This window comes from Actinia tenebrosa, unplaced genomic scaffold, assembly GCF_029948245.1.
Source record: "Actinia tenebrosa isolate PJP-AT-01 unplaced genomic scaffold, QUT_ActTen_1.0 PGA_scaffold1__47_contigs__length_23844297, whole genome shotgun sequence".
Lineage (NCBI taxonomy): Eukaryota > Metazoa > Cnidaria > Anthozoa > Actiniaria > Actiniidae > Actinia > Actinia tenebrosa.
In genome coordinates, this window is record NW_028292578.1 from 11,193,037 (window position 1) to 11,217,031 (window position 23,995).

Sequence of the window (23,995 nt, forward strand, 5' to 3'; positions counted from 1 at the left end):
AATAAGGAAATATGAAGGGTTAAAAAAAGTCTCGCGTGTAAACAGTAAAGCGATGATAACTTTAATTTTTGGCCCACCATTTGTACGCTTAACATGGCGGATGTAAATTGTTGATAAAATGATATTTGATGTGCTCACGTCTTCAATAGATTATTTTATACAACAATTAATTAAAGGGCATCGAGAGAGAACTTCATCTTAAACGTCGTCTGGAAAGTCAGGAGGGCTCGATACATAGATATCTAAAGCGGGAGCAACACGGGACCGTTTGATAGCAGTTGCTTTGTTAACGTTGCCTTCTTTGCTGAAGATAACTCGTTTAGGTACAGCAGGAACGCGAGTTGGTTTGAGGTGATTTGGGCGTGACTCGGCAACTTGATTATTGTTGTTTTCTTGCTGATATCTCTGGTTGAGAGAAGAACAAAAGAATTTTTCCAGCATGGTAAGGGGAGTCATAATGGTTGTCTTTATGATGATGAAGGTGGTGGTGATGTTTTTTTTTTTTAATATTCAGTGATGATGGTGTTGGTATATTTATCGATGGGGATGATGATGATGATGGTGATGGTGGTGGTGGTAATGCAGTTGTTTATTTTATGTTTGATGCTGATGGTGTATGCATGTGAGGATGTTGCTGATGATGGTGTTGATGATGATGCTGAAACTGATGATGGTTGATGATGATAATGATGGCAATGGTAGCGACGAAAGCGACAAGCTTCTTCATGCGTCTGAAAACATTCAGACTTGGCCTCATAGTTATAATATACAACTGCTCACCTGAGGGACTTGAAAGCCTCTCTTTACAGATCTTTGAGGAACGTTTCCCTTGTTGCCTTTTAGGGCATTTGACGATAAACACTTGTATAGGTTACTTCTCACAAGTAGAGGATTGTATGCATCCACTATATGAAGCTGAGAATAACAATCAAAAGTGCTAAGTAATCACCCCAGGGGACTCCCTTTTCCGTGAATTTTTGCTTGTTACAGTAGGTCTCACATTCGCATCAACTTTAACAAAATTTAACGAGCGTTTAATTTTCACGACGAGAAGAAAACTGTAGAACAAGATGAGAAGCCCCCCCCCCCCCCCCCCGAATCCAGGAAGGAATATAACATCATGTCAAACCAACTCCACTCACGTGTGTTTTTTTAATTGAGAGTTACTACCCTGTAAAGATACTCGAACTAGAGGAGATTTACTCGAGGCATACTAGAGGTCATCACTAGATCCAGACCAATCTTTCTGTCCCATGCATAGCTGCGACTGATGCTTTACGGATTTCCTTACCTGGTCAAGACAAGCACCAATGATTTCAGTGGCTTCAATGTTAGGTCCTTCCACCGGTTGATTTAAGTCTACAGGTAACATCAGTTCATTAGTAGCTATTGACTTGAGTAACATGGTGTTGCCGTGCGAAGGGAGCAGGATAAAGTGGCCAATAGGAAGGCTTGGTTGTTGCCCTTGTTTTGTATCAGTTTTTGTTTTTAAGAGAACCATTAAATCCTGCAACAATAAAATATGATGATCAAAAAACTCGGAATAAATCTCCGGTACAAAGAATATTATAACACGTGCGAACGAAAGATGCCAGAATTCATTATGATCACCCGAACCAATATAAGACTTGGTAAACAAAAGATTCTAGACCACAATGTACTACGTCCAACCAAACAATACTATATAAGGCATGATGAACAAAACATTCTATACCAGAATGCATCACGTTCACTTGATGGCAATTTATTTGCAGCATGTCAGCCATATTGAAAATAAATAATTTAGTATTCATACCCGTTCCTGTAAAGCATGACACAAGGCGTGACAATACTGTTGGTTACGTTCGAGTTCTTCCCAATCGAGCTTCCAGCATACTGTGGGACGTAAAATGTATGGCTGCAGAAAAGATTAAGTATGCTACAGGTCATACATATTGCTACCTACATATAGACCCCTTTTATGTGATGTCAGAGCAGCTCGATCTGGGGGACAAAACAAAAGAATTCTAATCTCTTGGAAATTGGAACCTATTGTTTGCTGTAAGGGGTCTATAGCAAAGATACGATTTTCAAATCACTCACTAGATCTATTTTAAATGCGGAAAACTAGACTTACCATACCAAAAATCTGTCGTTGGTCATAAAAGAAAAGCAAATTTCGTTTATTAGTATACTCGTTCTGTATTCAGTAAAAAATAGACTATATTGACAAGAGAATGATTCTGTCATACCACTGATTCGCATATAGCTTCTCTCTTGATAAGCCTATCTACTGCCATGGTGTGAACTGGATAACTATTGACACCATTCTGTTTAGTATTGCAGGCCCATGACTTGTTAACGGGCACACATTCTGCATTGACCTCCTAACAAATGAAGGATATAACGATAATAATGTGATTGGAGCACAGAGAGCTAGCCCAATTTCTAAAAGTAAAAGGCGAAGCTTAACAATAAACGCATAAATATAGGTGCCACACCCATTTTTTATTAGAAAGGCTTTCAAACGCTAATAATCGAGTCTGACTCGGATGTGTTTTTTTAATACTTACAAACTGTGAGCGGTAGGGGAGATTGGAAGGACTAATAAGCCTCTCGTGAAGATCACACTTCAAAGTTACAGTATTATTATGCATTGGTTCTAGAATCATATCCTCTTCATCTAAAAAGAGAAAAGAAATATTACTTCTGTTTCTAACGCGGGACAGGATGGTGGACTGTGATGAAGTAATTTGCAATTACTGATGATTAATATAATGAAAGTTATAATCATGATGGTTATGTTGATTGATTCCTAAGATCAGACTTACTTAGAGCACAAGGACTTGGTAGTTCGATCCGTAGATGCTCTTGATCCGTTTCACAATCAATCAACCAAGTTTTGAAAAAGTTCTGAAAACTTGAAGGATCTAAATTTAACAACAGAGATAAAATTAAAACGACAAAATGCCATACGTTTTCTTCTCGTATATTTATTTATTAGAATTAAAATTACATTACACAATGGGACTGAAGGAGGGGAATAGACACGGCCCGTCTGACCCGGCCCGTCTCCTATTCAGTCATACTTAGCATAGGCATGTCCCTGGTTTTTGAGTGTTTGGTCCTCACCTTTCTGTAAAACAATTGTATCGACAATACCACATCCTGTCATTCCAGTTTCTGTGGAACTCGACGGGCTTGTCTCTTGTTCTATGAGAAAACACATAACGAATTTCGTCTTACGATGAAAAATATGGGATTTTATACATTAGGGTTGAACATAGGTCATGGTGCTGACCGTATCGTGACCGTAATGGTGCTGCGTCCGAGCATTCTGATTGGATAAGCAGTGTTGTTGCGCGCTTTAATAATAATCTGTATTTAGTCTGCATAATTGGTTCAAAGTATGTCCCCAGTTTTGTACCGGGTCCATGACGTCGCCGTGTACGAATGTTTTGATTGGTTTAACAGTGACCTAGCGCGCTATGATTGGTTCCAATAGTGTCATATATAATTGCGTGACGACAATGACGTGACTTCATGTGCAATTTTAATTCAAAAATTTATCTCAACTTTAACTTTACCTTTATTATTATAATCCTCTTGCACGTCTTGGTCTTCTGTGTTGTCCACCACAGCAGCGATTTGAATTTTCTGTATAAAGAATTAAAAAGAATCTCTTACACCTTACCCACCCTCCCCTCCCCTCGCCCTTTGACGTGAGCAGTGAAATCCCCCGATACGTAGTTTTCATAGCAGGCCCTTAAGGAGTTTCTGGGGGACAAGGGTGGAGAGAGTAGAGAGAGGGACTAGTTCCTCTTCCGGCTTTCGCCTCATGCTCCCAGTCCCTGCAGAATCCCCTAAATGCTTGCTATGTAGGCTCCTACTCATACGTAACCTTGATGCTTCCCAGATCTAAGTTACTAGAAATTTCCTCTATCTTTCGCGTAACATTTGAAGATTTTCTGCACGTAAACACGCAGATTTCCATTTGACAGCTGGATGTATTTATCTGTGTGTGCCGAGCAGTAGGAAAACAACGTTAAGACGAAAATTAGAAATATGACGTCACGATGAATATAAAATATGTCAAAATGTACGTATGAATAAATGGATGAATGATGGATGGATGAATAAATGGATGAATGATGGACATATGAATAAATGGATGAATGATGGACGGACGGACGGATGAATGGATGGACGAACGGATGGATGGATGATGGATGATGGATGGATCATGCATGGATGCATAGATGGATGGATAATTGTTTAGATGGAGAGGGAATGAGAGGGAGGGAGGGAGAGGGAGGGAGGAAAGGAGGGAGGGAGGGAGATGAATGGATGGAAAACTTCCAGTACCTGTCTGAAGCTTTGAGATTGTCTCTTGAATTGTGTTATTGCATCTTGCATCCCTTGCAAAAGAACTTCTAAGAATACGGTAAAATGGTGTATATATAAATTTACCAAAGCGTGTATATATATATCCTACAGTAACAGCACCTCCTTAAGCGACCACCTCGCTCGATTCAGGCTATAGTGGTCGTATTGTGTAGGTTCATATTGGGATACCTGTGGTTTTGCTCTCTGTCTGCTGTTTGGTATCTTTGGTGAAAAACTTCAGTTCTTCCAGAGCAGAATGTAGACGAGGAAAATTGTTTTTCACGTGTTGAAGCTGAAAAAGGTTCTGAAAAAAGAAAATATTTATATTTTCCTGTATCGGCGCATACTACATTTAATAAATTTGGATTTATAATTTACCTCTGAGTTTGCGCAGAACGTATATGTCGACGCCCGGTAGCAGTTTTTTTTGAAAACTCATCCCACATGGAAAGGAATGAGTATGCGTTCAAAGCCATCAACATCACATTCAAATTTTTTAGTATTCTGTCCATAGCAAGGGGTTCATCATCTTTTGCAAGTAAGCTCACGATTGCCGATGGTTGGTGAAGTTTTTCTTTACAAGTCGGTGTAGAAATTCAAGTCCAAGATCTGAGATTCACAGTTCAAGATTCAAGGCTCAAGACTCTCAAGAATCAAGATTTCTGAAGTCAAGAACTGGAAGTTGTATCCTCCTCCCTCTGTTGGATTATTCCCTAGGTTTGTCCTACTTCGACAACCTAGGAATATTTCCTTCAAGGGCACTGATTATTAATATTTTTGGTATATTATTTTTTGGTCAAATATGTTCTCGGTACATAGGCCAAATACTTTAGAATTAGGGCTTCCACGTCAATTACAGAGGCTTAGACAGCCGGTTACTAGGGATGAAATTATTGCGGCCATTGGAAAAGTTCTTGGAAACGAATTGCGTACTGCCATAAAATGTGTTCAGGTGTCTAATACAGGTTATTCTTGTAGAGTAACGTTTAAGGAGGAATCTCATAGACAAAGGGAACAGTTATTTACGAAAGGTATCTATATTAGGGGCTGTTTTTGCTTTTTCAATGGGGTTGAATCACCTCAACAAGTTGTCACGGTTTCAAACCTCCCTTGTGAGGTGGAGGATGACGACATCAAGGAATACTTTGAAAAATATGGGAGCGTAAATCAAGTGGTGAGAAATTTAGACAAGTTTGGCTTTGAAACTGGAGATAGACGGCTTTTTGTGACATTAAATGAGCATATTCCTACGAGTGTTCTTTTGGACCCGTTTATTGCTCATATTAGATACCGTAGTCAGCCATTATGTTGTTTCTCATGCAACTGGTGGGGACATTCAAATACAAGATGTCCCCTAAAAGGTGTCTGCAACCGCTGTGGTGCGCAAGGTCACCATTCTTATGCTTGCTCGAAGGATCTTATTGAACCCCCTCGTTACGCTATAGATCGTCCTGAAGGACAGGACTTTCCGCAACATCCTGCTCTTTCTCTCCCAGAGGAGTCTCAAGAGTTGACAGAAAATATATCTCAGTCAGGTGTGATCACTGAAGTTGTACAGGAACCTACAGATTTGCGTTCTTCTTTGCAAAAGGATTCCTCCTCAGAAGTTATTTCTTCGCAACCGCTTTTTCCTAATCCTTCTTCTCAGGATTCTCTTCAAAATGTTGAAGTACTATCTCTGTCGTGTGATTCTAACTCTTCAATTTCCTTGGGAACATCTTTGTCCTCTCCTTCATTTAGTCATATGGTCAAACAAAACACGACGAAGGAAAAACCTGCTGAAGGGATGGACATTTGCTTTACTAATTTACGTAACCTCAAAAGATCTGTGGATCCAAAGGAGGTTATTACTCAACGTTCTAAAAAGAAACCCTAATTTTTCTTGCGTATTTATATAGTTATCTATATTTCTAATCATATATTGAAGGTTTAAAAATAAAAATAAAAATAAAAAGTGTATTGAAGTATGAATTGTTTACGTAATATATGTGTTATATGAATAATGTTACAAATAATGTTATGATTATTGAAAATGTTGAAATTGATGGTTTATTAATAAGCAGTTATTCAGAATATTGAAACTATCATAAATACTTGTTTATTTTTGTTTAAAATGAGGGCTCTCACTATAAACATAAATGGTCTGCGAGAGTATGTGAAAAGAACAACATTTATTTTTTGGCTGTCTTCCTTATCTCGCCCGCCTGATATTGTGAGCATCCAAGAAACTCACTGTATTTCACAACAAGAACTCAATAATTGGTTTGATAATTCTCCTTATCTAGCTTTTGGAGATTTCAACACAAAGCATTCTGGTGGTACTGCAATTTTGTTAAAGCGTGCCTCTCCTTTTTCTGTACTTAAACAGTACTCGGGTATCAATGGCCGCTTCACTTATTTAGATGCCCAATATGACTCTTGCAAAGTTTCTATCGTCTCCCTGTATGCTCCCAATCACAATCCTGAAAGAGATGGTTTTTTGACACAAGTAAATGATAGGCTTGATCCTACGTCTGACATTCTCCTCTTAGGGGATTTCAATACGGTTTTTACACCTATTCTGGATCGTCGATCCTTTAATTCTGTACTACCTGCTAGTTATGACAGTGTTACTGTCCTTCCCATCTTATTCCATGAAAATCGCTTGATTGACATTTGGAGGCACTGTCATCCTAGAACCCAAGAATTTACTTATATCAGTACTAATGGCATGGCTGCGTCCCGCATTGATATGATCGGACTTCCATTGCGTTTTGTTCCTCATGTTTCTGAGTGTAGTATTTTACCTTGTCCGCATTCTGATCACTCTGCTGTTTTCCTTGATTTCATATTGCCTGAAGTTCCACCCAGAGGCCCTTATTTTTGGAAACTCAATGTTAGTATTTTGGATAACGATGCATACGTGGAGCTCGTAAGGGACTTATGGAAGTCCTGGCAACCTCAGAAAGAGTCATGTACGTCATTGCTTGTTTGGTGGGATATAGGTAAAAGAAAGATCCAACAAGCCACCACTAGGTTTTGTTCCAAGTTATCTTTCAAACGACGGGCATCCAGGCATTCCTTGGAAGCTCAAGCAAGATCATTAAAAGTTCTGGTAGATGGGGGAGATCTCTCTGTTCTAAATCAATACCATAGTGTACTCAATGAATTAGAATTGTTTGATCGAGAGGCAGCCAAGGCGACAGAAATAAGAGCTCGTACCAAATGGACTGAAGAGGGTGAGAGATCCACTTCCTTTTTCTTCCGTATGGGAAAGAAGAATAGGGCCAACAAAATGATTTATCTTATTCTAGATAGCAATGATCAATACGTTTCTGATCCTGAGAATTTGAGGCAGGCTTGGTTCTCTTTTTACAAGGGTTTATTTACTTCACAAGAAACTGATGAAACCATTGCAGATGATTTTATTTCTAACTTGGAACGTAGAATTCCTTTAGAAGTGAAAGATGTGTGTGAGGGTCCTTTGACCATGAAGGAATGTCTTGAGGCTCTTGAGGGGATGCCGTCAGGTAAAACGCCTGGTTTTGATGGTCTTCCCAAAGAATTTTATCTAAAGTTTTGGGATCTCATTGGAAAGGACCTGGTAGCTGTACTTAATTATGCCTTTAGGTGTGGTGTACTATCAGTTTCTCAGAGGAGAGGGATTATAACGCTCTCATATAAAAAGGGAGATAGATTTTTGATGAAAAACTGGCGTCCCATCTCCCTATTATGTACAGACTACAAGATAGCTTCAAGATCAATCGCGGGCCGTCTACGAAAAGTGATTGCTTATGTTGTATCTCCTGACCAGACCTGTTCGGTACCTGGCAGATTTATTGGTGAAAACATCAGGCTTCTTCAAGATGCTGTTACATATGGCAAAATAACTAATTCACCTCTGGCCTTATTGTCTTTGGATCAGGAAAAAGCTTTTGACAGGGTGGAATGGTCCTACATGCTCAGAGTCCTTGAAGGCATGGGGTTTGGACCTTCCTTTTGCTCGTGGGTACGCTTGTTCTATACTGGACCTCAGTCTTCGGTATTGGTAAATGGCTTCTTTACACCTTTTATAAATTTATCGAGGGGTGTAAGACAAGGTTGTCCACTGTCAGCGCCCCTTTACGTACTGATTGCCGAATCTTTAGCGTGTCGTATCCGTGCGTCAATCTATTTAAGAGGTTTGGTTCTTCCGCACCCTGATTATGAACCAGCACTTATTTCCCAATACGCTGATGACACGACCCTGTTATGTACAGATGACGATGAAATATCCACTGTCTTCTCCATCTATGAGGAATATGAAAAGGCATCTGGGGCTAAGATTAATAAAGAGAAATCTAAAGGGCTTTGGGCAGGCTCTTGGAGAGGTCGTAGTGATCCTCCCATTGACTTGCAGTGGTCTTCAGACAGTATTCCTTGTCTTGGCACATGTTTAGGAAATGATGATGTCTCTCATCCAAATTGGGATGGTCGCTTAAACAAACTTTCTAGTGTACTAGATTCTTGGAAACATCGTAATCTTTCCTATTCTGGTAAGGCTCTTGTCCTGAATGCACTTGGCATGGCAGGTCTATTGTTTTGTGCCTCAGTACTAGCCATGCCAAACTGGGTCTTGGCGCAAGCTTCCAAGTGTACTTTGGATTTTTTTTGGTCGGGGAAAAAGCATTTGGTGTCACAAAACGTTCTTTTCCAATCCACCACTCAAGGTGGGTTTGGTTTAATTGATATACAATCAAAGGTGCGCGCACTTCATTGTCAGTGGATAAAGCGGTGGGCCCTGTCCCCATCGAAATGGTGTGCTTTCTTCTCCTTTTTTGTGGAGAAAGTATTTGGGGATGATTTACGTTCTGTTCTTTCATATCCTGCATATTATCCTTCTCATTTACTACCGGATTTTTATGCCTCACTTTTAGATGCTTGGGCATACGTCGGTGGCCATTTCTCAGTTCAATTGAAAACTTTTGCTATTCTGCGGTCCTCTGATGGTAGTGAATTGTCTATCTCATCTCTTACTACAAAATCTGTTTATTCAAATATCATTGGAAGGAATGTTATGCTTCCTAATTGCGTTTTGAAATTTCGCCCAATCTTTGGCGAGCTCTATTGGACGGACACATGGTCACAAGTGAACATTATGCCTTTGGATCGTCAAGTTCGTGATCTATCGTGGAAGATTTGCCATGGAGTGCTCTATACCTGTGATCGACTTGTCAAGTTTGGTATGAACATTGCTGATCCTTCATGCTTTTGTGGACATCCTTTGGAAACTCCAGTTCATTTATTCTTTGAATGTAACCTCATGCAAGAACTGTTACTATGGGCTCAGACCTTATTTCTGCGTGTTACTCCCTTGTCGCCATCCCTTCAATCTCATCATATGCTATTTGGATATGACAATCATGAACGGCAGATTATTCCACCTGTTTTTTCCTATTTTCTTAATCTGTTGAAGTACTTTGTGTGGTTGGCTAGGAATGAGTATTGCTTTGAAGGTACTCTCCCTGTTGCCTCTGTGGTTAAAGCAAAGGTTGTGAAACGACTTAATATCCATCTGCTCTGTTACTCTAAACGTTCGGTTAGTCGAAAATCAAGGCGTTTTTTCAACAGATCCTGGAATGTTTTGGGAAAGTTTTCTCCGGATATTACTGTTATAACCTGGTCAGCCTAAAAGTAGTTTTCTTTGTCTTCTTTTCACTTGTACTTGTGTAACGTTTATGCAAGGGAAAACGTTGTGTTCGCTTGAATATACCTACGAAGTGTTTTGATGAGTATAATCCTAGGTAGACCAGGATGATACTCTATATGTAAATGATGTTTTGATTATCTTTTTGTATTAGTGTTTATTGTAATAATCTGTAGTGTGTAGGTCTACATGGGGGGCGGGGCTCATTACCCCGGCGTGTCTCTGGCGTCCATGTAGGACCCCCCCTTGCTAAAGACCACCATGCTGTCCCTTTTGCACATCTTGGGACACTGGTGCGAAGCTAAAACAAAAAGGGGTTAATCATCTACGGTCTAGGGGCCGACTAACCTCTCCCTTAGGCTTCGGCCGAGCTTCCTGATCAGTCTGTAATTCTCCGGATAGCGGTGTCGGGGTCGAAATCTCCGGCGTAGCCGTAAATGCTTCGCGCTGCCATACGACGGTTCAGCACTCGATGTCTGGAAGTATGGTCCTAGTTTTATTAACCAATATCAAAAAAAAATTTCCCGAAAAAGAATGTATAGAAGTGCGCATGCGCCTTTGAGTTTTTTCCGACTACAATTTTCAATATATTTTTCAGATTCGTAATTCGTAATTATTTTTTTATATATATGTTTTAAATATGCCTACTTCCTTTAAACTTGAAGGATAAGAAAATAATAATGAATTGAGTCAATGCTTTGTTCATCCTTACCTCAGGGTAGCTTCCCAAAACAAATAGTCCAAATAGTGGGGTCCGACAAGGTCCATTCAGATTGCACACTAAGCTAAAAAGATCTACTAGAGATTGTTGGAGATATTCACAAGTATCGGGGTCGAAAGGGTGCTGGTTGTCTACAAGAAGAATATGAGCTGTAGGAAAAATAAAATTAAAGCTTATTAATTGGCGTGAAAAACTGAAAAAGTCCGAGTTCACTTGGACGACTGACTGAAGAAAAATCCATCCAAAATTGAGTTTTTACAATTGATCGTAGTTCTATTAGCTTATAATCTTGAAGCTTAATTTGTAAAATATGTTTAGGGTTTTTACCTGGTTGTCTTGCAAACACCGATCTCGTTTCGTTTTGCATCTTTTTCGTGGTGAAATCTGAATGAAATCCAGCAACTAGTGAGTACTTGAAACTTTCATTGGATATTATACTTTACAAATTTAGAAAGAATGCTTTTCTAGCTCCAAAATATCAAGAAAACGTCAAAGAAAAAGATTCCTTCGAGAATTTTATTTCGTGAAAAGATGACAAATATTTTGGCGGGAAAATGACGCGCGCGCGTACATTTCACACTAATGATCAAGTATTGAATTCTCCTAAAAAACATTGGATACTTGAAAACAAATTCCTAAAGTTTCAAATCGATAATATTAAGAAACATTTCTGACTTTTATGATTAAAAAATGAAATAAGGATTAATACTTTTAAGACAATTAGCCTTTTCTTTTAAGCTCAGTGGTTTCGATTGAAGGCACAAAAGATTTGAAAATCTGATCAAGATCTAAATTCTTACAACTAAAGGCAGTGTAAACCACTGGTCAGTGGGTTGCGGGCTCATACCGGCGTAAAAATCGTGAGAAGAAAAGGAGAAAAGTTTCTCGTGTTTGACAGAATTTTACGCTGAAAATGAGAGACGTAAAGGTATTCCTTGGCAATAAACAGAGTGAAGGAGGTCCACTGGCATCGGAATGGGCAGCACTGGAAGAATTATACGACAAGAGGTATGTTTTATAAGGGTTTTGACTGTGTTTAATGGAGGTCAATTGTGCTTAGTCATGACCGGTTTTTTTCTACTTTCAGCTCAAATCTTAACGATTTTTAACGTTATTTGGAAACACTGCCCTTTATTATTTCACAAATGTATGATCTATGGATATTTTATTCTGAGAAACTACAAAAAGGACTAGGAATCAATCCTTCGTCCTCTCTAAGCACATAGATTTGCCATTCTGTTGTCAGAGATAGTTGTCAACATGGAATTCCTTTGTATTTTTTATAATTTTGAAGAAAAAAAAGTACTAAAAAAATTCTTTATCACTTATTGAGTTTGTTTGAGAATAATATTAGGTCATTTACTATCGTAATAAAGGAGTTTGATTGAAGAATTTTAAAAATAATTGATTGTTTGGGCTTCCTGTGGACAACACATTTCAAACTACATTGACTTTCATGAGCGATCTTCTACCGGACATTATTATATAGTTAGGATAGTACTTGTGTGCTGATTGGTCGAAAACTGTGCTTTATTAGTGAACGAAGCACAGTGCTGATGCCATCTGCACAAGCGAAGTGCTGATAGATCCTGTGACTGCTTTTCTCTTTGCTTAAAGTGCACATGAACCCTTTGACAATACTTTCAGTACTGATTCTGCATAAAGTAAATAGTTGATTGGTAAAATATTTCTTGATTTGAGTGATGCGTCTTTAAGTTATGAAGGTTTATACTTCCAATATGTTAATGATGATGACGTCAGGTAAGGTATTTGAGTGTTTTTGTTGTAACTAGTAATACTAAATGCTGGCCATTTTGAAAATAAAAATTGTAAATAGCTTTCATGTAAACCATGAGTAAAATAATGATGCTTTTTAAATACTGTTTCTATGAACCAGTTCGATTTTGTATATTTGATTAAGCCTTAATAGACGTCACACTCATTAGCATATTGGAAGTATAAACCTTCATAACTTAGAAACGCATCACTCAAATCAAGAAATATTTTACCATTCAACTATTTACTTCGTGTAGAATCAGTACTGAAAGTATTGTCGAAGGGTTCATGTGCACTTTAAATAAATGAAATACCTAAATTAGATTAGTAACTATATAATGAAACGTTAAAAAACAATGGAAACCAGCTCTCTTGTGCTCTGTTCCACATGTATGTGTGTATTCTCAAGACTCATGCCACACTTCACACTTTTTTCATGCTTTCAGCACTTCCTGCAAGCAATATGTATTTCTGACCTGAGCATAGTAAAACCTTTTTTATTATTTTATTCCTTAAATACATAATTGAAATTTGATATGAGTTGTATTTTGTTTATCATAGATTATGGCATCAGCTCACACTGGCCTTGGTCGAGTTTGTGAAAAATGATTATTTTGTCAAAAATAAGGGACTTTTAGATGTAAGTGTTATATGTATGTGTGGTGAAAACCAAGTAAAAAAAGTTCTTTTAAAACAGAAGTCAGCTCAATATATATACTACCCATATTTTAATGTTTTTTTGTTATTGTTGTTTGCAGATGCATGAAAACTTCTTGGCAGATTTTGAACACAGGTAATCTACAATATTGCCATTCACATGGGAGGGGAGGGAAGGGCTGATCAAATTGGTAGTCTAAAATGTGCCCATTAAATAAGGAAGAGGGGGATTCCTTCTCATAGTGGGTTAGAAAATTCAGTATGAAACATACTGATTTCAAAGTTGTCCCAACTTACAGTTGAGTTTTGTGTGGGGATTCTCTTCTATAGAACAATATTGTTTTTTTGTTATCCAGTTGTACTACAGACCTGTATCTGATGAGCAGTACTTTTCATAGACTGTGTCCCCCTGTCTTGCCCCTCACACACATGTGAATCTCTGTCTGAAAAAGTTTCTTACACCTTAGTATGATCACTATCTATTGTTAAATTGCAGGATAAATCCATTGACATTGATGGAAATTAGTTTATATATCGTGAAAGAATATTCAGGTATGTCTGCAGTAACCATGGCGTTAACTTTGTAATAGTAAAGCTTTTGCGTTGTAGAATGCCATATATAACTTATTGAATTAAAATATTTTTTTAGTCATTTTTTTCCAACTTATTTTTTAATCAGATCCTGACAAAGCTGTTGAGTTTTTGGAAAAGCAGAGAGAAAAGGTATTTGATTACATTTACATGCATTTATCATTTTATTATGGATTGAATACAGTAAAAGAGTAAATGTTTTAAAACAGTACTGGAAATTTCTTGGTCCGCCCTGATGCATGCTAGTGCCTAGTCCCTTTAACAGATAGTTTTTCTTATTGAGCATGCGCAAAATCATGTTTACTTCAGCGTGTTTGAAAATTTGCACTCTGGAGACCGTTTCCACAAATTTCCTGATACGGATACAAACATTTCCTGACACGTGTGGACGCAACCCGTATCTGCAAAAAAAATTTGCAGATACAAAAATTTGCAGATAGGTGTGGACGGGCCCTGAGATATCATGCAGCACATAGTAGAGCTGTAAAACTGAAGTGACATCTAGTTATTGAATATCTTTTTGTTGTTTATCAAATAAAAGGTGAAGAATGTATTGGAGGCAGACATTCTATGCCTTACTTCTATTGGAAACATCAGGCTGGAAGAGAAAAAGATGAATGAAACCAAGGTACTTTAGTCTGACTTAGTGTGGGTTCACTCTATGCATGTATGGGGATTTAATTTGCATTTTGTTTGTCCTCATTTTTGCAAATAAAGTTGAAAGAAATAAAAATAAATATTCAATGATATGCTACATATTAAATTTTGTAAATTTTGACCACTTTATAATGTGGCAACCCATTGTATTAAAGGTCATGATAAATCAATTTGTTTTCTTTCAAGACTGTTATTGCACAAGCCAGAGAAATGCTGGACACTATTGATGGAGTCACCACAGTTCACGACAGATTCTATAAGCTGTGCAGCAACTTCCACAAGGTATAAAATTTCATACTATTGTCTTAAAGAAAATCAGGATGCATGTAGTATTAATTATTGCTCAAGGTTGCCTTTATACATTTTACTTGCCATGCCCATTCAATTTTTATGGATCTTAATTGCTTTTCCTAAACAACATACGGACCTAAGACTTGACAATGTTATATGATAACGTAAAAACGTATCAATAAGACTGTCAATGCCCATTCCAAGCTCCACTAGATAGTGCCGTAATGATTCTTGAATACAGATTGAAAGATTTGAAAGATCAATGGTTAATTATAAAAGTTTGATGATCATGATAGTTTTAATAATTAATCAGATTTCAGGAAACTACAATGAATATTACAGAGATGCCTTACGTTATCTAGGATGTGTGGATCTCAGTCAATTATCAGGTTAGTATATTGGCTACAGAGATGCCTTACATGTACATTATCTAAGATGTGTGGATCTCAGTCAATATTATCAGGTTAGTATATTGGCTACAGAGATGCCTTACGTGTACATTATCTAGGATGTGTGGATCTCAGTCAATATTATCAGGTTAGTATATTGGCTACAGAGATGCCTTACGTGTACATTATCTAGGATGTGTGGATCTCAGTCAATATTATCAGGTTAGTATATTGGCTACAGAGATGCCTTACGTTATCTAGGATGTGTGGATCTCAGTCAATATTATCAGGTTAGTATATTGGCTACAGAGATGCCTTACGTTATCTAGGATGTGTGGATCTCAGTCAATATTATCAGGTTAGTATATTGGCTACAGAGATGCCCTACATTATCTAGGATTATTATCACTATCATCATCTGTGTTGTAACACCACAGGCATCCTACCAAAAACAAATGAGAAACACCAAAGCAAAGAGAGAGTCTGTGTGGGAGGCTACAATCACTGCTTTAATACATGTATCACTTTCTGTTTTGACTGATTGATATTGAATGATCTTTATGTTATTACAGATACAGAAAAGGTAGAAAGAGCATTACACTTGTCCCTAGCAGCTTTACTTGGGAGTAACGTTTACAACTTTGGAGAGCTTGTGAGTAAATAACAAATTATTATGATCAAAATTTATGATTAATAACAAGTTGTACTCTTTGCTGATGTTCTGGCATTTCTTGTCTTCCAGCTTGCCCACCAAGTCTTGAAAGCCATCCAAGGAACTGAACACAATTGGATTGTAGAACTTTTGTACGCCTTCAATAGTGGTAAGATACATTTGAAATTCCTACAGATTTCTCCATTCATGTGTATCCCTTTATTCCTAAGTACCAGTTCCTAAGTGCCTAGATAATGCTTTATGTATTAGTAAGAGTGGAATAATTTAATGTACAGTACATCGCAACTTTGTAGCATGTATATGTAGACACCTATTTCAATAAGCGTTGTCATCTCAAAGGCAATAGGAGATAGCAAGGTCATTCTGACATGGAAATAGTTTTGTTGAACACAAAGAACATTAAATCATTTTCAATACTAAAGTCCATGTTCTTGAAGAGAATAAGAAGCAGAACACAAAGTCATTCTAGCTATTCTTGGATCTTGAAATAATTCCTGAATCCTGGAATCTCCTATCGCTTTTTGCCTATCGCCTTTGGTGATAACAACATCTATTGAGATAGGTGTATATTGTCATAAAGTACTGACAGTATTACATTGTTTTATAGGTAACTTATCAAAGTTTGAAAGCCTACGACCGCAATGGGAAAAGCAGGTAAAAAATTTATATAATTATGTAATACTATTATTATCTTTTTCATACTCAGTTGTTAAGATTTCCATTCTTATTTTCAATTGTGAATCTGTGGGACATTTTTATGATGGTGATATATTTATTCTCTCGGTTACAGCCTGACATGGTAAAAAATCAATTGGCTCTTCAACAGAAAATCCGTCTTCTCTGTTTGATGGAGGTATGTAAAAAACATTCAATGTTATAAGCAAAATTAGATATCTAATATCACTTAAAAGTATTAGAATAGTACTCATTGAATTGTTTTTCTTTTAGCTTACATTTAACCGACCATCCAATGATAGGAATCTAACATTTTCTACAATCGCCAAAGAAGCACAAGTTCCTGAAAATGAGGTCAGTTACTGTATGATGATACACAACCCATACTTTATTACTAAATGTCTTCTTTTTTAGTTCACATACAAATGGAGATATTTCAATCTTTTTTCTTTTGCTTTGGTTTTCCTTTTCTTTCATGTATACTCAATCTACCCAATCATTATTTTTTCCTTTCTCTTCTTTCCCTTTCCTTTCACTTCCATTTTCCTTTTTTGTTTTTCATACTGATGTTACTCACATAATTTAATCAGCTGTTTATTTTTCTTTTTACCAACCCTGAAATATCATTCACTACTTTATAATATGAATAACAGATCACTATAAATAATGTTTAGATATATTTCCTTCATAAATGTCTCATCAATCAATCTTTTCAGGTCGAGTTGCTTGTTATGAAGGCTTTGTCACTTGGTTTAGTGAAAGGTTGGTAGAGTAGAAATAATGAATTGATGTTGTCTTAATGATGTTATTAATGATGACAGTTGGGGGAGTATATGAAGAAATCTCAAGCACTGACAAAGAAAAAAAAAACAATTAAACTATCATAATGTAAATTTTTTTCTTTTTTTTTTTCTTTACCTTAATTTAAAATAGTCCCAACCCACGTACACCCAATGAGGCAAAAAAAATTTTTTTCTTTTTGTTTTTTGTTTTTAGTTTGTTTTTTTTTACTTTTAGGTTTTGTTTTGTTTTCATTTTGATCACCATGCGCAAAATGTTAGTCCGACTCTGGAGTATTCCCCTTCCAGAAATATTATTATTTTTCTCTTTCTTTCCATTTGTTTCTATTGTCACTGTTCTTGATTATTTTTGTTATTAATCTACTTCCTATATTAGAACATTATATTTCATATTTGTTGTTGTTGACAAAGATCAGTAATCCTTACATTTCTCTCCCCTTACTATATTTTCTTCAGGATCAATTGATGAAGTTGAACAAGTCGTCCATATGACATGGGTACAGCCACGTGTGTTAGACCTTAACCAGGTTTGATTATTGAATAACTTCTGTTTTTAACTCATGCACGAAACTATATACTAGATAACATTAGCCATTTCTCGTTCACCAATTAAACTCATCACACGTAGATGAGCTTGGCGTTGGTGCTTGGGTGGGAGGAGCCTCGGGAACTCGGCGGAGGTCAGCGGTAACTATGGCAACCCTGTCACCTCCCACCTAGCACCGTCACACTGACTTGGCAGTGGAATACTTACCTATACTTACCTTAGTGGCGGGGGGGTGGGAAAACAAATAGCGTTGGTGTAGCGTACAAACTGCGTAAGCTAGCGTTAGCGATATGAGATAGCGCATAGCGTTAGCGAAATCGGATAGCACGTGGCGTTAGCGAAATTGGATAGCACCCGATGCAAGCTTCGTCCCCAGATACCATCTGTTCATCATTCATCTCATTGCGTGAGACATTAATTTGCTTATCAGATGGCCGCGAAGCTATAGCCTTTTGATGACAGATACTTGCGATAACAGGCAACTTAGTTCAAGTCTAACTTTGCTTAAATATTTTATTTAACCACATTTAAACTCATCACACGTAGATGAGCTTGGCGTTGGTGCTTGGGTGGGAGGAGCCTCGGGAACTCGGCGGAGGTCAGCGGTAACTATGGCAACCCTGTCACCTCCAAATGATTCTCCAAGGTGCTTGGAGAGGAGGAACAGGAAGAAGGGCCTCCCACCACAATGATCCAAGCACCAACCCAAACTAAGGTCACTCCAGGAAATTAAGCTTGAGAAAGATAGCGCGAGATCGAGGCTAAGGATTCTGTAGGTGTCCGGATATAACTTTGATAAGCGTTACTAGTCCATCTGCCAAGGGTTTGGATCATGTGATCTGGAACACCATTGCGCGCTGCAACTGTGGCGGCTCCAATCCTGAAGCTATGGCTGGAAAAATTACCAGTCACTCCCGCACCAGCGAAAATATCCCTCAGCCACGACGTCAGCAACTCTCGAGACAATGGTTGGCCATTCTTTAATAAGAATAGTGGACCTGAAGCATTTCCTCTTTTATGCAGAAAAGCGGACATTGCAGTCACCGCACACAGTGGGGAGACGCCACAACCAATGTGAACATAGCACCCTGCGCGGAAAGGATCGGTTTTGGATGCTTTGATCCATACCCGTAAGCACGATGGTCGGTCCAAATTATCAAACGACAAGTCCGAGACCTGCAGGTGAATGGTGGGGTCGAAACTGGCCAAGCTGGAGACCGTAAACTCTGCCGATCGCAGGAAACCAAAGTATGCGAGCGTACATGACGACCAAAACATGGCATGGTCAAACGAGTCAATATCCAGGGCCTTGAAAATGGTGAGCATGAGAGCGTCGGTAATCGGTAGACGCTGTGAAAACTGGGACCCTTGGGAACGTTTAATGCCCCGAAAGACTTGATGCAGCCGCGGACAATTTACCAATGGATCTGCGTGACCCTGCTCGATGTGAAGGGCCCGAACCGCTGACAGGTAGACTTTAATAGACCGATGCTGAAGCGACTGTGCCAGAAACGTTACAAAAAGACATAAAGTTCTCTCATCTGCAGGTAAGACAGGAACTTTGCCAAGCTGATGGCAAAAATCAATAAATTTACGCTGAGCAGACGCGTAAGTGCGACGTGTGGTGGGAGCCAGGCCATTTAGGAGGAATTCCTGACACTGTTTCTTTAGAGTGGACTGGTCAAGTTGAGAAGAAGCTGATGCGGAATTGGAGTTGGGGATCGGTGTGCTGAAGGAGCCAAACGCCTGAACTCCTGCCAACGAAAACGGGATAAGGCATCAGCGATTGCATTGTGGACGCCGGGTATGTGGAGCGACGAAAAGGAAAAGTTAAAGCGCGCTGCCGCTAGCAACAGACTGCGCAACAGCCGCATCAGGTCGGGGACTTTAGAAGTCCTGCCGTTCAGCATGAACACCACAGCCTCGTTGTCGGAACGAAAGATGACATGCTTTTTGGACCACCGATGGCCCCACACATGCGCGGCTAGAACGATCGGAAAGAGTTCCTTATATGCAATAGATTGAGAACCCTGCTTCTCCAACCAGACACCGTTGAACCACGCTTGGTCCAGAAAAGCTCCATAACCAATTGCTCCTGAGGCGTCCGATACCACCTGGGTATCGCCTACGACTGGGATACCAGGATACAGCCAAAAAGAAACCCCGTGCCACGTAGAGAGGAACTGGTGCCACCAGTCTAAGTCGCGATGGAACTCGCAATTCAGACGTATAGGATGGTCTCGCTTGCGGAAACAGCCTAGCAGGTCAATCATGCGCCGTATAAACGTGCGACCAGGCCACACCACCTTCACTGCGTGGTGGAGGTGGCCAATCAACGATTCTAGGTGATGTCTATTACACCAGCGTCGCGACCGCCAGGTAGCAATCAATAGTTTAAGGTTGCATAACTTATCTGCTGGCAAACGAGCAATTTGGTTCACTGAGTCCAATTCGATGCCTAAAACAACCAGGGTAGTATCAGGGCCTATGCATTTGTCGGGATGTAGCGGAACACCTAGAGTGCGGCATACTTGACGTGACTTAGCTAGGTTAACTGCGCAGGCGTCAGTGTTAGGAGGGCCCGCCATGATAAAATCATCAAGATAATGAACGAGATTGCTAACTTGGTAATTGTTCACCAAAATCCACTCTATCATCGAGGCTACCGCATTGAAAATAAACGGGGCTGATCGAAGACCAAAAGGTAACGCTAAGTCAACGTAATACTTTCCGCGCCACTTCATACCGAGAAGGTACCTGTCAGAAGGATGAACCGGAATATTACGGTAGGCCGATTCGACGTCGAACTTTGCCATCAGTGCTCCGGTACCAAGGCTAGAGATCATCCGAATGATTTGATCAACCCTGACATACTGAAGGGTAAAAGCCTCGCGGTCGATACCATCGTTCACGCTAAGTCCCCTGGGAGATGAAAGGTCGACTATGAGCCTCCATTTTCCAGGCTGGCCACGCTTAGGTATCACCCCAAAGCTGCTGACGTGCAGGTCAGGAAGGGGAGGTTCGGAGAAGGGGCCCGCGACCCTGTTCGACCTGACCTCGTTTTGCAGATACGAATCAATCACCTGAGGGTTGTGGATAGCGGTTTCCTTGTTACTCTTGGCCGATCTTAAAGAGCTGAGTTGACTTTGGAATCCAACTTTGAAACCATATCGAATCCCACTTAAAACATAAGCCACTTCAATCTGGTCTGGGTGTGATAGCAACTCTTGGGAAAACCACTCAACACTAAGGGGCGTGACGTCAGATACCAACGGGAGGTTAAGCATAGCTGAAAGAAGATACAATACGACCGTGAAAATAATAGTGACCGGCAGATGTTCCAAACTGCTCACACGACTTAAAAAGAGATACGTGAGGCGATAAACGACGAGTAAAGCTAATTACCCTAGATAGGAACTTAGACGGGGTAAAATTACATGCACATAAACATAATATATCGAGAGTAAAGTATATGCTATGGGAGGGGGAGGACCCACTCTGGCGATAACACGGGACTCGAAAAGAACGAAAAATTAGCAAAATAAACGCGTAAGAGGGTCCCGACGTAAAGCTTGAAATGCTGTTGCGATAGCATACAAAGGGACCTACAGAGACAGCTAGAAGACGGCTTAATTGTCCTAATAACGCCGCAGCCAATCATAGAGGCCAGACTGACAGCAAAGCTAATTTCTTAAGGGCCTGGTTACGCGAAAAGATTGTATCAAGGTTTTGTAAATATAACGCGCTAAAAGGTATGACAGCATAGAGAGATAACACAAAAGTCCTAGCACGAAAGGTTTTTTTTTTTTTTTTAAATATATATATATATGTATATATATCATATGCAATGAAATACCAGTGACATTGTCTGCGTTTCTCATAAAGCCTAGCATGCAGAAAAGAAATAACGACGGCACGAAATGTCCCGAGACCATTGAAACGTTCCAGACAATTGACAATACACAATCTAAATGCACTTGAACTGTCTAGACAAGATTACGAGCGAAAATTATAGAGTGCTATACAAGATAGCTAAAGCTAAAGAACAAATTAAACGGAACATTTTTTTTTTTTTTGTAAGAACCATAAGTATAACATAAAGTACTAGCGTGCTTGGATTAGCGGCGCTTAGACCTGTGAAGTTCCCCCGACGACTCGGCAAACGTGGATTTCCGTTTGGACTCCGAAGACTCGTCGGTCCCACTCGGGCAATCTACCAAGCGATGGCGGCCAGAACATGAAGAGCACTTGTGTGCGAAGCGGCAGCCACTATAACGCGAAGAACACTGCCCCCGATTCCAAGAACGGCATATGGTGTCGCTATTGGATGAGCCCTTGGGTTCTGCTCCTTCAGCAGCTGTAGCACTGAGAGCGCGTGGGACAGATCCCGCGGTGTGGAAACTGTAGAGCTGGCTATTGATGTGCGACCAGTCTGTGAGTTTGCTTGCTGCTGCGTGCTCACGAAAAGCCTTATCGTAAGACAGCCAAGCCCGGCCGCTAAACTGGCGATAGGTTCGCAGAATAAGCAGCTTGTAGAGCAAAAGATCTTTCCAGCGATTGGGAAAATAAGAAGTCAGCACGAGCGAGTAAATGCTGAACGCCTCGACCCACGTCATTATGTCCTCTACCTTTCGCCGCTGGCGCTTGGGCGTAGAGGTCAAAACGATGCGACCATCAAAGAAGAGTTGGGGCTCGTTTTCCGTCTCCACCAGGTTAGGAGAAATGAGATCGCTCATGTCGACGAACTTGCCACTGATGATCTGGGTAACCAGCTTTGCGGGAACGGGAGAGCAACCTGGGCCAACGATAAAAGGCTGATGCAAGACCGCCGAAACAGATGGCAATGATGGCGCCCAAACCGACGAGACGGAGCTCGGCACAGATGCTGAGAAAGCTAGCGTAGCGCTCGTGTCAGCCAATGACTGCGATGGTAGCGTAAAAGTGCTGGCGAATGAAGGTACAGGTAAAATAGACGTACCTGTAGCGTCCTGCGTAGCAGAAACCACTGCGGAGGTGGAAGAAGTTGGCAGTGCAGGCTGTGAAGAATAAGGTGGCGAGGAGGACGAGTTTCCTGACCCATTTGCAGAGGATGCCTCCAAAACCGCTTGAACAACCTCCCGGATAATCTCCTGCCGGTCTTCTGCAGAGAGTACGGCCGTACTACTTCGTGTAGCCCGAGACATAACGAGAGTATAGCGTAAAAACAAATAGCGTTGGTGTAGCGTACAAACTGCGTAAGCTAGCGTTAGCGATATGAGATAGCGCATAGCGTTAGCGAAATCGGATAGCACGTGGCGTTAGCGAAATTGGATAGCACCCGATGCAAGCTTCGTCCCCAGATACCATCTGTTCATCATTCATCTCATTGCGTGAGACATTAATTTGCTTATCAGATGGCCGCGAAGCTATAGCCTTTTGATGACAGATACTTGCGATAACAGGCAACTTAGTTCAAGTCTAACTTTGCTTAAATATTTTATTTAACCACATTAAAACACCACTTACATTCAGATTTTTTGCCCTTACATTTGTTTGAGCCTCCCTTTATCTGCTTGTGTGTTCTCTCAAGATACTATAGGAGTAAAGAGGAGAAAACAGTATAGAATCTAGGGATTTTGATAGAAGCCATCCATCAACGTGGCTGCAGTAAAACGACTCTATATTGTTTATTCTATTGACGTCCATCATCTTTAGAACTACGATATAACTAATGCTATTGATATCCACAGATCTCCAACATGAAGGACCGGCTGACAGAATGGTGTGACAAAGTTAAAACCCAGGTCTACTCGGTCGAAGACGAGGTCCCCGAGCTGATTGTATAAGACATTAGGATTAACATCTGTGTATAGGGAAATATGGTGACCCAGCATCAAAATGAGGCAGATAGGTCTGCATGAGAAGAGAGAGTAAATTCTGCCACTAAAGTAATTGTTAAACGAAATATACTCATTTATCTTGTGTTGATAATCATTTGATTGTCATTTATGATGGAGGGGTAGATTTCATTGTTAAGTGAAGCTTTAACCTTTTTTTCAAATCTTATTGACTTCAAAAAACTAATGTACGAATATCAGTAGTTTATATGTTGTTTTTGTGAACGATGACGACAAGGTACCCTGGGTTCAAGCTCTCGTTCCAGTGCTTTTCGGTCGTAGTACCTCTGGAACCTCTCTTATGCCCGTAGT

At 39.7% G+C, this 23,995-nt stretch overlaps 3 protein-coding genes across 3 annotated transcripts; 1 reads left to right on the forward strand and 2 right to left on the reverse strand.

The window, feature by feature from the left end:
• Positions 1–198: 198 nt before the first annotated feature.
• Positions 199–11,365, reverse strand: LOC116294137 (meiosis 1 arrest protein-like). Its single transcript, XM_089032440.1, has 15 exons — positions 11,323–11,365; positions 11,079–11,135; positions 10,743–10,900; positions 4,555–4,669; positions 4,345–4,412; positions 3,881–3,994; positions 3,567–3,636; positions 3,108–3,192; positions 2,553–2,664; positions 2,232–2,366; positions 2,117–2,128; positions 1,796–1,897; positions 1,292–1,507; positions 781–915; positions 199–405 (listed from the first exon to the last, which is right to left on the reverse strand). Exons 1-15 carry the CDS (start codon positions 11,363–11,365, stop codon positions 199–201), a joined length of 1,629 nt encoding a protein of 542 aa, XP_088888566.1.
• Positions 11,366–11,595: 230 nt separating this feature from the next.
• On the forward strand, positions 11,596–23,777 carry LOC116293555 (26S proteasome non-ATPase regulatory subunit 13). Its single transcript, XM_089032821.1, has 16 exons — positions 11,596–11,759; positions 13,089–13,167; positions 13,286–13,320; positions 13,681–13,736; positions 13,864–13,907; positions 14,317–14,403; positions 14,619–14,714; positions 15,037–15,112; positions 15,685–15,764; positions 15,855–15,933; positions 16,393–16,439; positions 16,576–16,638; positions 16,734–16,814; positions 17,177–17,222; positions 17,717–17,787; positions 23,537–23,777. Exons 1-16 carry the CDS (start codon positions 11,665–11,667, stop codon positions 23,630–23,632), a joined length of 1,131 nt encoding a protein of 376 aa, XP_088888947.1. The 5' UTR covers positions 11,596–11,664; the 3' UTR covers positions 23,633–23,777.
• Positions 18,303–23,292, reverse strand: LOC148909852 (uncharacterized). Its single transcript, XM_089032819.1, has 2 exons — positions 22,786–23,292; positions 18,303–19,561 (listed from the first exon to the last, which is right to left on the reverse strand). The coding sequence occupies exons 1-2, from the start codon at positions 23,072–23,074 to the stop codon at positions 18,537–18,539; spliced, it is 1,314 nt and encodes a 437-aa protein (XP_088888945.1). The 5' UTR covers positions 23,075–23,292; the 3' UTR covers positions 18,303–18,536.
• Positions 23,778–23,995: the final 218 nt, after the last annotated feature.